Source organism: Strongylocentrotus purpuratus, unplaced genomic scaffold (assembly GCF_000002235.5).
Source record: "Strongylocentrotus purpuratus isolate Spur 01 unplaced genomic scaffold, Spur_5.0 spur5_scaffold_14, whole genome shotgun sequence".
Lineage (NCBI taxonomy): Eukaryota > Metazoa > Echinodermata > Echinoidea > Camarodonta > Strongylocentrotidae > Strongylocentrotus > Strongylocentrotus purpuratus.
The window spans coordinates 24,331,051-24,344,932 of record NW_022145599.1 but is presented as its reverse complement, the minus strand read 5'-3'; the positions used below and the strand labels follow the sequence as shown (position 1 = coordinate 24,344,932).

Below are 13,882 nucleotides of genomic sequence, written 5' to 3'. Positions count from 1 at the left end.
ATAAACATGTTGATTTTGTTGAAAAGGAAATGAATAAAAAAATTGGAAAATGAGCAAAACTCTACATTATTGCTTGATTTGTGAACCTCGTCGTTATTATAAATTGGCTCAAAAAAGCCAATCATAATTTGTATATTTTGTGAAAATTGAATGGAGTTTACCCTCTTACTACTTATGATATTCCCCTACTCTTGTTAAGCGCTTTACAATAAATTGACAGTATTATCATTACCCTGGTCATTGGATTCGTACATAACAGTGCACATTCTCCGTTCCCTCCGGAGCCTTTCAGATAGTCGCCTTTTTACATGCGCGCAAATGCTAATCACATCACAATGAAGACTTCGCATACGACCCGGTAACCAATTAACAGAGGAGAGGAGTAGTAGAATGCCTCACTCATGGACATGCACACTTACATGCTTAATGATATTTACGCATAGTATTTAGAAAGATATCGCAGAAGAACTGCCTCAGACTACTACTACTACTACTACTACTACTACTACTACTACTACTACTACTACTGCTGCTGCTGCTGCTGCTACTATTACATCGTCAGTCTCATGTCTTGCGTGGTCATTCATGTATATCTCACTGAAAATGAATAGTAAGAACAGTACTATGCATTTTTGGTATGGCGCCATCTATCTAGAAATGCTATTCCGCGGTGCACAAAGAGGATATAATGTAGGTGCATAAGTGTCATATCCCCATACTGAGCATTGATTTAAAACAAAAAATCAACTGGGCCTTTGAAACTCTCTAATGGTGTTATAGTTGTCATCTTCAAAAGGTAATTTGTTCATGAACAGAAATGGTGCTACGGCCGAGAAAGCAATTTCGCGGCAGGCGATTCTTGTCCTTGTGATATGAAGCAGATGTTAATGTGATGATCTTAGACTACGAGATGGTGTATGAGGTAAAATTATATCTTGAGCGTGGATCCGTTTACGAAGGATACCGTTTTTATTCATATCTTCTTGTCTATTAGTCACTCGGCGTTCCATTCCGTTGATTTATGATTTCAGTCACGTTCAAAACAAAGAGAGGAATTCTTCATTCAGCATGTTAAGCAATCAGTGCAAAATAATAGTCTTTCAAATATAGCTTTTCTTGTCTTCAAATCGCGGAATCACATATTGCACGAGGCGTTGCCAGGGCTTCCTTTCGCTTGGCAATTGCTTGATTTAGCTTTCTCCTGGGACCCAAAGGCAACTTGAGATCGAGAATATCTTGGTCCGTCAGAAGCTCCAGGGCTTTCATGTCAATGTCCTCATCAAAGAAGACAGGGATGTAATCCTCGAGATCATTGACAGTGAGGAAGAGTTCGATGGCCGACGATGATGCGTCGACGTCGTCTTCTAAATCGATTTCGAATTCCGCCCACATGGCCTGGTCGCCGCGGAAGACGGTACTGATGGAATCACCAGGTTTGGCCGTCCTGGAGTGATGGCTTCCGTTGTCTCTATCCGATGGCTTCCGTCTCTGTTTGGCTGCTTCTGACGGATCGCCAGTGGCGTCATCGATGCTGTTATCAAGGGTTGCTAGGGCATCGTCGATATCCACCGACTCGCCTTCCCTCGCTAGCGACATCATAGCGTTTGAGTTGCGATTCGGCAGCCAGAATCGCGAATCCTGGTAATTAGCGAGTGTCTCCCCATTCTCAGAGTTTTCGACGCTGCTCGAATCTGACGCCGGCAAACCCGTAGAAGACGTTCCGTCACCGTCGCCTCTTTTCCGATTTGACTTCGATGCTCCTTCTGATGGATCCGAAGCCATCAATGAATCCCGCTTGGTGACTCTCGAGTTCAGTACGTCGGAGAAGCTGGATTCTGAAATACCTTGGCTAGGGGTCTTGATGGTTCCACGGCCACTTTTGTTCTTGCTCTGTTTTTCATCCTTCTTCATCTGCGCCTCGTGTTCTTTCACCATCTTGTCGAGTTTCTTTACCCTCTCATCTGCGTCTTTAATGGCTTTCTGCTTGGCCTTTTGAACAACCTTCTTGTTAGTGGCAGCCTGTCTTCCTGCAACGTCATCCAAGACTTTAACGATCTGTAATAAAGCACACACATAAAAGAGTTATGTCACTCGTTTGAAAATAAATCTTCCTAGTCGTGACATCTCCGTCGGTAAAGGCGGTCATACGTCCGACGACTCCGCTGTCAATATCCTACATTGACCGAATGTAACCCCTGGGCCAAACATTATATTTTCACTTAATGGCCCTTCATACCGTAACCCTTAATGCAACCTATAATCATAACCCTAATCGTAACCATAAAAGTAACCTAAAACCAACTACTTTAGTTTATGCAATTTAAGAATCCCATTTTAATAGCTCTTCATATTCAAGTCATTCGTAAAATTAAGCGTAACTTTACGCAGAGCTTTATGAACCCCCCCCCCCCCCCCGTCTGCATAGAATGATATATGCCACAAATATGTTTAAGTTCTTTTTTTAAAGCAGAATAAATGTAATTGTTTTGTAATCTGAGGGCTGATCGATATGCACATGTGTGGATTGAACCGGTAACATCATCATTCTCTAACCGAATTTCAGTCTCAGCCCGCCCCTCTTTGAATAAACTGGTTGTTGCTGGTGCCATTGATAAGTATTGTTGATTATGCTGCTGTTGTTGTTGGTGTTGTTGTGGGTGTTTTTATACTAGGATCAGCTATTGTGCATAACTCCCCCCTAACATTATTGTCAATCTGAGAGTAAAGGTTAATAGTAGTTCCGTGGCACAACAGGCAAATTCAGTGACATATCCAGTAATAAGGGGGGAGGGTCCACTATTGATGTGGGGGGGGGGGGTCCACTCCAAATTTATTAAACCGAAACGGAAATTCTTTTTGCCCAATTGATCGTGAGCCCGGCAGCCACTGAGCAGCGCCAGTATCCGGGCAGTCCATGCATTACACCATTCATTTTGTTTATTGGCCTTTAATCGTGGGGGCGTATGCCTGATATCCCCTTTATCGGATACGCCACTTGGAAATATTATGTTTGTGTTTTCGTTTTCGTCTCCTTATTTGTGATACCGTAAAGAACATTAATTTTGATGTGTGTGGGTGAATCTGGAGGCGTAATAAAACTATCCCAGTACCCAATTTTTAAACCATTGTTACATATAAATCATACAGTAGTCAGTACTTATTTGATTTATGTATTTTATTCGATAAAGTAGAATTATTCTCTTGAGTTTTACCTCGCCATAGCCTCCTTCCATAGCTAAAGTCATGGCCATTTTATAATCATTGTTTAGAGCCCACAGATTGCATCCAAACGAGACCAAGTACTCGATGACTGTACTGTGACCGTAGAGGGCGGCAAAGTGGAGAGCTGTGTGTCCTTGTAAATCAGCTTTGTCTGGGTCGCCCCTGGATTTAAATAAAAATAGGAATACAAGATTGATTTCATTTATACATTGCCTTACTGGAGAACTTACATCACTATCTGGGGCGATTCGACCATTATGTCCCCCCCACCCCCTTCTCTCTTTCTCTCTCTCTCTCTCTCTCTCTCTCTCTCTCGGGGGCTCAGTCAGACTTGAAAGACTCATAATTCTTTTCACTCATAAGTGTCTGACTCTCTAAATTATTATGTACAACGCTTTGTTTCTCTCAAAGATATCACATTTTACGATCCCCAAACAAAATAATGATTACAAATTTGGCACAGTGTTTTCCATTAGTATATAAATTTCATAAATTAACACACTGAATGCATATAATACATTAGATATAGAAGGATGTGATCGTAGTCCTCAGATTATACTCATGGGGATTAATAACTTCAAACTTTATCTTGAGCTTTAAACTCCGGAAGCTTAACAAATAAGGTTTGTCAATATCTAAGAAATCGATTGATAAGATAGCTAAAGCAAACATTGTTTTAATGACATCAGCAACTACTGCACCATTGTATTATATAGATAGATAAATCAACAATCGGACCTAGTTGAGAGACTTGTTCACCTCTCACATCACGTGATTGATCGGAGTTGCCGGCTCTTGAACAAGGAATTATCTGCTTCCAAAATACTTGTACATATACAATTCCAAAGAACATTGTGCGAACAACTTATTAACTCCTTTAGTGAAGCCAGGTGCATGTAGCAGTTGCAGCCACCGGCCCCTCCCCAAAACACAAAAGCAATACAAACAAATAACTGGTATTTCACAGGCGCATCTAAGATTGGTATGGTAGTCAGTATTCACTTGTCACATGATTTTGGGCCTATTATTAATTTCCTTCCCGAAAAAGCTTGGGCTCTGCCCGTTCCCTCCACCGCCTCTCTTTTAAAATAAAAACCGTTTTAATACTCTAAAAAGCAACGCTAAGATAAATTCCACTACAAATATTTTGACACGATTTTGTCTTTTATAATTATGTTGACCAGACCCAGACCCAGCTCTGCCCGTTCCCTCCACCGCCTCTCTTTTAAAATAAAAACCGTTTTAATACTCTAAAAAGCAACGCTAAGATAAATTCCACTACAAATATTTTGACACGATTTTGTCTTTTATAATTATGTTGACCAGACCCAGCAGATTTTATTAGACACTACATTATTTTACTGTACAGTCGTGATGGAATAAAATAAGCTAGCTAGACCTTTAAACTAAACGGGGTGTATTCTCTACAGGCTGATCATAGGTCGAAGTCCTCTAATACTTCATCTAAAAAAAACACGTAATATCTCTCATGGCTAATACAACACCAATATTAATTTGCCAAGAACTGCTCTCAAATAAATATTGACATATAATGGCGTCAAATCATATTCAAACATAACATAATACTGACTAACTTCAACATTATACATATAATATAACGGGTTTTTTTTATTTTTATTGTGGGAGGCCCTCGCTCTCGTCGTTGTAAAACACATTTAAGGCAAACCATTAAAACGAAATCTACTTTCATGGGCACCGTAGATAATGAGGGGGCAGGGAACACGTTCCACTCATGCTCCTCTCGAACGCTTTTCCACTTTCTAGCTACATTAGACAGGGAGCTGAACCCCGCCCGCATTGAATGACAAGGGTTTTTTCAGCAAAAAGAGGAAAGAGAGTGAAAGACAGAGGTGTAAAAAAGCATGAAAATTACACCTTAGTTTAACTAGGGGACAAATGCAGCAGACATATTAAAATACAACAAATTAAATGCGCATATAATGACAGAAATATGACAACATTTACATGGTTTTTGTTTTTGTTTTGTTTTGATTTCAGTTTTTTAACATAAGAATTGAATTGTTCAATCGTATTATTAAATATTCTATACATATAGCAAAATGTACAAGGAAAAAATTACTGATTTTTTTTTGGTAAAGATGCAATATATCTTTTTGTTAAAAGCACTTCTGCAACGCATGTTGTGGTTTGTAGTATAACCTTCTTAAAGGGGAGGTCCATCCCGGTATTTATGAAAAGACAAGTAATAGTGAATATTTGAACAATATCCGATTAAAAATAGGAAAGTTATGCATTTTTAGAAACAAATTGGCAACACTTTGACTCATCTTGTGAGCTCCTCTCCAATTTGCATTGTAAAGAAAATGTATTTCGTTTTCTAAGTTATTGATGATGGAATGTATTTGTTAATCCAGGGGTTATACGAACATAATATGCAATAATTATACTTGGATGAGTGTATGATTAAAAATTATCATAAGGGGAAATATTTGTTTGTTGCAGTTGTTTGGTTCAGGGCAAATGTGAGGGAACCTCGCAAGATAAGTCAGAGTTGCTAATATGTGTTTGATTGATTGTTCCTTCGAAAATTCATCACTTTCTAAATTTTTTAATCTTTTTTTGCTCAAACTTTTCCTGACCGGTTCCTCTCATTTGTCTGCTTCTATTAAAACAAAATTAATATCAGAGCGGACTTAGTCACATTGCCAGCCTGACTCCAGACCAACCGATTCTCGGCCATTTGGAAGGGGGTGGTAGCGGTGGTAGAGTATGTTGTTCCGTCGCTCGGTTTGTTGACGGTCTCGTCGATGTGACAGGGCATTGGGTGTTACCGTGTTATACAGTATAAATAGGCTAACATGTGGAATCTGGCTAGTCATATACAGACTGACTTTAGGGAATGAATCCGGTATTTCCCATCTGCTGACTAATTCATCTGCTATCACCATGTAAATATTTGAAGATGGATTGGGGAAAATGTGGATGGTTGGAAAATAGATGACACACGGGAAATAATCACAATGGCAAACTAACCAATAGGTCAGCACGTAGAAATAGGTACTGTAAAAAGTCGATTGGATGAATACTGACTTAGTATATATACATGGTATAGCAACAGCATTTCAATCAAATATATTCATGGGCAGTAGCATTGCTAGACAAAATGGGGATGTCCGACCAAATTCGTTTGCAAGTTAGCCGAAAGTTTTCCAACAAGTATAAAGAAAATGGTGTTTCCATTTTTTTTAAATAGCCGACAAAGCTCGAAATATTGCACATTTGCCGGTATAGAACGATTGAATTACCCCTACACAGTGCCACTGCGTTTTTCTTGCGACGTCCTATAATGTTGAACACAAAATTTTAGAAAAATGTTATTCCCGGGTGTGTTCTTTTGCTTAATAGTTATCTGCTGCTGTTTAACACCCCCCCCCCCCCCCACATCCGGATCTGGCTATATTTGTAAACCTTGTGACATTAAACAATCAGTCATTATTCAATACAATAATACCAGCACCATTCATTCAAGTGCGTTATCATACAGAGCAATTCTAAACACCAAAAACCCAGACATATAATTTCGTATCAATGTTTCTTTCACGTGTGAAACATTAAACATTTAAATAAATGGCAATCTATTCAGGGTTACCGTACTCTTTCAAAATAATATTCTCTAATTTTCATCTGGTGTTTGTATAAATTTCCATTTGCAATACTTTGCATTCTTTTTTAATTTGCTTGTAAAATGTGAACAAATCAGCTAATGGCTGCTAATCACGCTTTGTATTATACCATGAATAAATAATACATAACATGCCATAAAAGATAACAATGCGCTTTAAAAAAAAACACCGTACATGCCCTTCGTACAGTTATTAGACACCTATCCACAATATTTCTTAAACTAATTTGTTTAATACAAAGTGTGCTTGGTAAGTACACAATGGAGACCAAAGTCCTTCTCGATAGCTGTCTATGACATAGCAGACTACGTCTGGCTGTATAGATTTTACGCTCAATGCCTCAGCATATAATATATCGAAGTAATTTTTGTTTTCATGCATATTGTAAGCATTTATTACATCTCGATCATTCACAAAAATTAATGCAGTATAAAGATTAAAGTTCAAAAGCTCGTCAATGCCCTGTTTCTTTCCTCTTCACATCTTTTCATATATCATAAACTATATGTACTTTCAACTATCATGTTTCACACGCATGGTCCATCTCTATGTTTCCCAAGAGCCATATCACGATTATTGATAAATCTATTTTACTGCAAACAAGCTGATTTACGACATCAACGGTAGCTAGAGATAAATATCACACTCCTTTTTATATTGCAATATGGACGATATAATGAGCCGTTCCCATCTTGGTTAAACTTTCATTAAGAAGAATATGAATATTGACCACTTCTCTTTTCGTCTTGAAAATGACATAATATTGAATGAAGTCTGGTGTAAGATTAAATAGATTCATGTCGATATTTTCTTTAAATAAATAGCCCTAAAGAAAGTGGAAGGTCGGTGCCTCTGTGCCCATTTTCTACTTCTAAAGGAGAGAAAAGATGTAATCATAATCTCACTCAAGCGGGTGTTATCAAAAGATACTTTGATCATATGTTTTAATGTTCTGTCTATATGACATCCTAAGGATTTTAGTGCATGTTAATATTCGAAAGCAATTATAATTATGCCTGTATGAAAAAATCTCAAGTACACTCTGAATGGTATAGACAAACTATTTGCTCAATATTATCAACGCCCAATTCTTTAATGTCGATTAACGAGCATTATACCTTGTATTGGAGCTCATTAATCTGTTCATAGTCGAAAGTGTATGGTTCAAAAGGTTATCTATTCCCTACCCAAAGGGCTCATATTTCAGGTTCATTTCTGTTAATATATCACGAATATCAAATATCATAAATGTTTTTCGATTACAATCAATGTTTCATAATTGTGATTAATGCCCCCATCTCTTACTCCCCTAGCCCCCCCCCCTCTCTCTCTCTCTCTCTCTACCTCTCTCTCTCTCTCTCTCTCTCTCTCTCACTCTACCTCTCTCTCTCTCTCTCTCTCTCTCTCTCTCTCTCTCACTCTACCCTCTCTCTCTCTCTCTCTCTCTCTCTCTCTCTCTCTCTCTTTCTGACAGAAAGCTATATAACTTTGAAAATGGAGCCCATTTTATCAAAAACATTATCTTTTATGACATCAAAGGTAGCTGAAAATGAAAATCACACTCTTTATTCTAAACTTCCCTATAAAAACTTATCTCTTATAAGTGTCTAAACGCGATGGTATTTTACTTTGGGAATTTTATTGGGCACTTCTCATTGGGTTTCCTCGTTTACATCAGCTGGATAAAACATGTATGCATATGCGCATAGATAACCCTGAAAATATAGCAAAATCTCTGAGCTTAACATTATGAGTGAATCACTGAAAGACAGTAAAGAGTATCTTTGGGTCCCCTAACCAAATTTCGGTTGAACAATTCAGCCTCGATTTATCAACATCATTTCCTCCTAAAATGGTAGCATTTTAGCTTCAGCTTTTGTCCTTTTCTCCATCTCTTTGGGCTTGTCATATTCGAGGTAATATTCTCCACCAAAACAAAACTAATCTTACCTTCGTGTTAACGTGCCTATAACATAAATGCTTTTGACAGGGTCATGATAATTTTCACTTCATTGTGAAGAATTTTTATGTTCAAAGCTTAACCATGTCATTGTCGGTGCAGCGTCATAAATAATATTGTTGGCAGATAATGTAGTTAATATCTAACGCGAAGCGCCATAAACTCCTTTCGAAAAGAAAAAAAGCTCTACATAATTACATGATCAGAGTATCCAATGTTTTCATATTTATATCAATATATTTCACAGTGCCCTCCTACGTGAGTAGACGTATTGATCAAGCATGTTAATTATCAAATACAATAAAGTTGAATTTAATGTATAACACTTTGACATGGTCGTGATAGTATAACACTTTGACATGGTCGTGATAGTATTGCTACTCAACTTTGCCTTTATAATATGTATATCTATAACTTTTCCGAACGAATTATAAATCATACGTCAAATACTCAGTATCAATTCTTAATGCTCATTTATGATTGGGATTATTAGAAATATTCTCATTGTACCATCGTATATATAATCCTAAAACCATAGATCTATGTCAACCACATTTCCTCTATACATCTCATAACTCTTTCAGCAGCAGAGAATATCATATTCACTTTGTTCTTCATCAGCTCCTTCCTTTCTCATTTCCAAATCCCCAAACGGGCTGGTTTTTAATCATTTTAGTCAGTGGCCCCACGTCTACATTTCTAAGAAATAGTATTTTATTTGACTTCTTCAAAAATATATAACATACCTATTCTAAATGTGTCCTTAGACTAAGGAATATCATCTTGTTTATATTCCTCACGTTGTTTCCTCTTGATATATAAACCTAATCACTATTATCATTATTATTATCCTTATTATCATCATCATCGATATTATAATTATTGTAATCATCAATATTATCCTTATTATCATCATTTTGATCATCATTATTTTAATCATCATTAAATATATGTATGTGTTGTGTGGGTTAGCTGTCAATTCAACATAAATGGTTATAATGATTCGACTCTTGTAAACATGTTGCTGCAGTTGTAACCATTTTATCAGGTCCAAACAGTTTAAAATAAGTTGTTGCCTTAAAAAGGCCACTCCACTGCGATATATTTGCCTGATTAAGTTTGTTAAGAAACGAATCGCGTCAAAACAAGTCATTCAGTGGTCTCAAATATCAGAAATCGATATGCTGCGAGGACGTGTTGTGGACTGTATGACTCAAACACACGGGAACACATGTAGGATTCAACTTTCTAACGCGAAATCAATGTTTACCGGTTAAAGGGATACAATGAGCGTGCGCGAATTATAAAGTGATGACATGTAGAGCAATATAAATATATATGTGATGATCCCCCCCCCCCCCCCCCACCCCCACCTTCCCCCTGCTGGCGAATCCAGCATAAGGTGAAGCATGGTACCCCCAGTCCCATCCAGTCCCACCCAACCCCCAATCCGGCTTCAAGACACTGGTAGTATACAACTTGAAATAGGGAGTATCCACGCCCGCATCCCCGCCCCCCCCCCGGCCCCATCAGTTTAGCGATTTATGGATATGCAATTGACCCAATTTTCCCTTTCCCTCTTTCATTGTGCATACTCTCTAGGTCATTACATCAAACGTTTCATGTTTTGTTCTATATCAATTTTTTCAAAGCTAGTCTATGAATATTATCTGCCACAAACAGACATACCGCCCCCCCCCAAAAAAAACACCCATCACCAAAACGACTTCCCCATCTCTTCATGACCATGTCATTGTGTGGACCTGCCATAGAGGGGACACTAGCATCATCCTCATTGGGGACACCACTTCTACCCCATAGTGAATAAAATATAAATCAATAAGGCCGTCGATTAAAGAGGGGGAATAGGAGGGAGCTTATCATATTTGTTGTCTACATTTCTTTTCCACTTCCATTTACCTCTTCTATATTAATCTCTCTCTCTCTCTCTCTCTTTCTCTCTCTCTCTCTCTCTTCTTGCCCCGTGCCCCCTGAAGCTACGCTACTGCATGGTCATTAATACATACCCTCTGCTAACAATCAACCGAAGTGCATCGATGTGACCGTTGGTTGCAGCCCACAGTGTCGGGGTCATGCCCGTCTCATCGGCCCGGTTGCAGTCTCGCTTGGTGGCCTCACGGAGGGGGTCGAGATGCCCTTCTTTCGCGGCTGCGTGGAACTTCGTAGCCATGGTCAGATTCACGAGATCAGTGACGACGATGACGATTATGGTTGAGACAATACGATAATGAGGATAAATGATCGTTATTCTCAATTCTTGGTACCTTACAAGATGAAAGACCTTGTTGAAGCCCAGGCGCAATTGAGACGCGTTGTCCGGTTCCGATCGCTCCTTCTAAAATGAATGATTCCAAGGCAATATTCTATTCTCCTTGGCCTAACTCATCACTGGGAGTGTTGGCACGATGGTTCTCTCAAGAGACTACTATTAGATGCTAATATAACCTCTAGAAGTGCTTTTATATATAAAATGCCGCCAACAGGCTATAGCACGAGTAGAAAATATCAGAAGTCAACAAGACGAGCGATCGGTAGAATAATATCACCCGCAGCCCATGCAAATATACCTCGATTAAATATGAATTATACGGATCTATGGCCGCAGACTAGGAGGGTACAACGTGTGGGCGTCACTCATGTAGACTTCGCCCCCATCTCAAGTCGAACAACCCTTCAATCACCCGCGCTTTGGTACATAGATGAGATATTGAACAACGATGAGATTCAATATTCATAATCTATATAAGCAACAGAGGTCCATGATGTACCCATTAATCAAGACAATGTGAGCAGACTTTTAGAGCGGTTCCGTCGTTTGATTGTTCAGATACTTGGATCGTACTCGCAAGTTTAGGACCGGTCACACAAGACGGTTAGGCCATACGACAGGCATGACCGATAGGCCTACAGCAATGTTCGCAAGAACGTCCGTATGGTTTCGGTCATGATTTTAAACTTCGAGGTTATCGTGTAGATACAGTCCATGCGGACACGCTTGGGCTTATGGCACTGTAAGTTTACTCAAAATGTTTAACCACGAGCGATTGTGTGGTTAGTGCGATTGGGGGTCCTAGATCACTCGAAATAGGTGATATGCAAACTCAATTAATCACTTTGAGGTTTCACCAGCTTGTAATTAAAACGACTGCTTGGCTGACTCGTAGTCTTGATACTTGTTGTATCGCTCCTGGGTGACCCTCGTCGTTGTTGATAGATCATTGGTATGGCAAACTTAAAGTATGTGATTAAAACTAAAGAGGTTCCGTATGAACATAGCTATTAGCAATATACAAATAATACACAGCAGTGAGGCCATTAGTAAGAATTACCCACACAAGGTACCTTGGAACAGTCTAACACGCCTGAGGCGATAGCCGAGGGTATTTTGAAGGTACCGAGTGTGGGTAATTTTACTAATGCCCAAACAAAATGATATCCATTATTTGTTTTATAAAATAATATTTTATAACATGATTTTACTAATGGCCGGTCATTATCAAAATTACGTGTTAGGCAAAATAAATGCCTGGTCACGTGTACGCTCTTAACCAATCTCGCTTGCACAGTGAAAAATGATCCACGTCATCATCTTGTAAAACCTGAGAAAATTGCCCTGCCACTGATGCCAGCAATGAAATCGATCCGAGAAACTGGTGCTGACGGCAAGATTAGCTCAGAGATAGGGTGGAATACGTGACTCTGAAAATGCATTAACTTTGAAATAATTTAGCTGTGTACAGAAGCAACTGGGAAAGGTGTATTGTAAACGGCATAAGAAATAGTGTATTCTGTGATGTTTCAAACCCATAAATGAAAAGAAATTTATTCAATCTTGCGGAAAAGTTATCTGGACTGCACACAAAAATAGGTATAAGCCATATTGGACTACACACACGGGCATGGAAGTTTGGTCCAAAATCATACTTCGAATATGGGTCAACAGAAAGATCTTTTTTTCATAAGACATTCCTTTCATAATAACAATATCTTACCTTTAATATCGGTGAGATATGCAACACCAATATCTAAAAGCAATACACACTCCGCATTACCTCCGTCATCGTTATCCTCATTATTAGGGACTTTTTGATTCGCACGACGAGAACGTGGACCTCTACGTGAAACATCCTTTTATTGCAATGTGACGTCCTTTTATTGTCAGTGCCCGGCAGTGCCTTAAAAAGATGTCACACGTAGCAGTCCACGTTCTCGTCGTTTAAATCTAAAAGTCCCTATTATCGGCTAAGTGGGACCTGCCCCTTAGGCAAATTGAACCTTTGTACGTCGCCCTCGCCCGTTATGTCTACAATAGTCATTATAGATTTTACGCGTTCTGCTCTTCAAAATACATGAGAGGGTGTTTTATACATAAAACAATGAAGTGATTGAGCATATCAATTAACGTCGTTTTTATCTTACGCATAGAAACTGTCTACTTTTCAATTGATACACAAAATATTTCCAGTGAAACTCGGATCTTAAAATACGAGCATTTTCGTGTATATTATTAGCATATAGATTCAGGGCTTTGTCATAGTGTTTATCTGAGAGAAACGTAGATTTATTCTTTAATGTATCTCCAACAATTTCCTTTTTTTAAATGCAATTGGAGGGATATCGGTAGTGAAGTATATATTCCTTATATGGTGGTATTTTTCTCAGTGCGATAAAAGATCCTTAAAATGTATTTAACCGTGTATTCTGAGAATGATGAATTAAGCAGCATGTTATGTCATCAAGACACGCCTATTTTGGGGGGATAACCTAGTTAGAAATGTCGTTAGATATCACTCCCATCCTGTTCAGAAAATGATATATCTCTCGATCAAACAGTGAACTAAATCCTAATGACCTAATGACCCTAGTCTAAAACCCAATAGACAATTTTCGCAATGTAACTAAATGTAATTAGGCATATGGCGTTATGAAGTGCACCAATAAAAATATATATAATTCACCTGTAATGAATACATGTAGTTGTATTTCACTATTCAGAGTTCAAAATACATATATT

General features: G+C 38.5%; 1 protein-coding gene across 1 annotated transcript; it reads right to left on the bottom strand.

The window, feature by feature from the left end:
- Positions 1–740: 740 nt before the first annotated feature.
- Positions 741–11,138, bottom strand: LOC115923562 (Usher syndrome type-1G protein homolog). Its single transcript, XM_030984527.1, has 3 exons — positions 10,875–11,138; positions 3,213–3,384; positions 741–2,055 (listed from the first exon to the last, which is right to left on the bottom strand). Exons 1-3 carry the CDS (start codon positions 11,036–11,038, stop codon positions 1,123–1,125), a joined length of 1,269 nt encoding a protein of 422 aa, XP_030840387.1. The 5' UTR covers positions 11,039–11,138; the 3' UTR covers positions 741–1,122.
- Positions 11,139–13,882: the final 2,744 nt, after the last annotated feature.

Coding starts and splice junctions, on each gene's coding strand:
- LOC115923562 (XM_030984527.1), bottom strand. CDS start 11,038: ATGGCTACGAAGTTCCACGCAGCCGCGAAAGAAGGGCATCTCGACCCC. Junction 3,385..10,874: donor CGGTTGATTGTTAGCAGAGG/GTATGTATTAAT, acceptor ATTTAAATCCAG/GGGCGACCCAGACAAAGCTG. Junction 2,056..3,212: donor TGGAAGGAGGCTATGGCGAG/GTAAAACTCAAG, acceptor GCTTTATTACAG/ATCGTTAAAGTCTTGGATGA.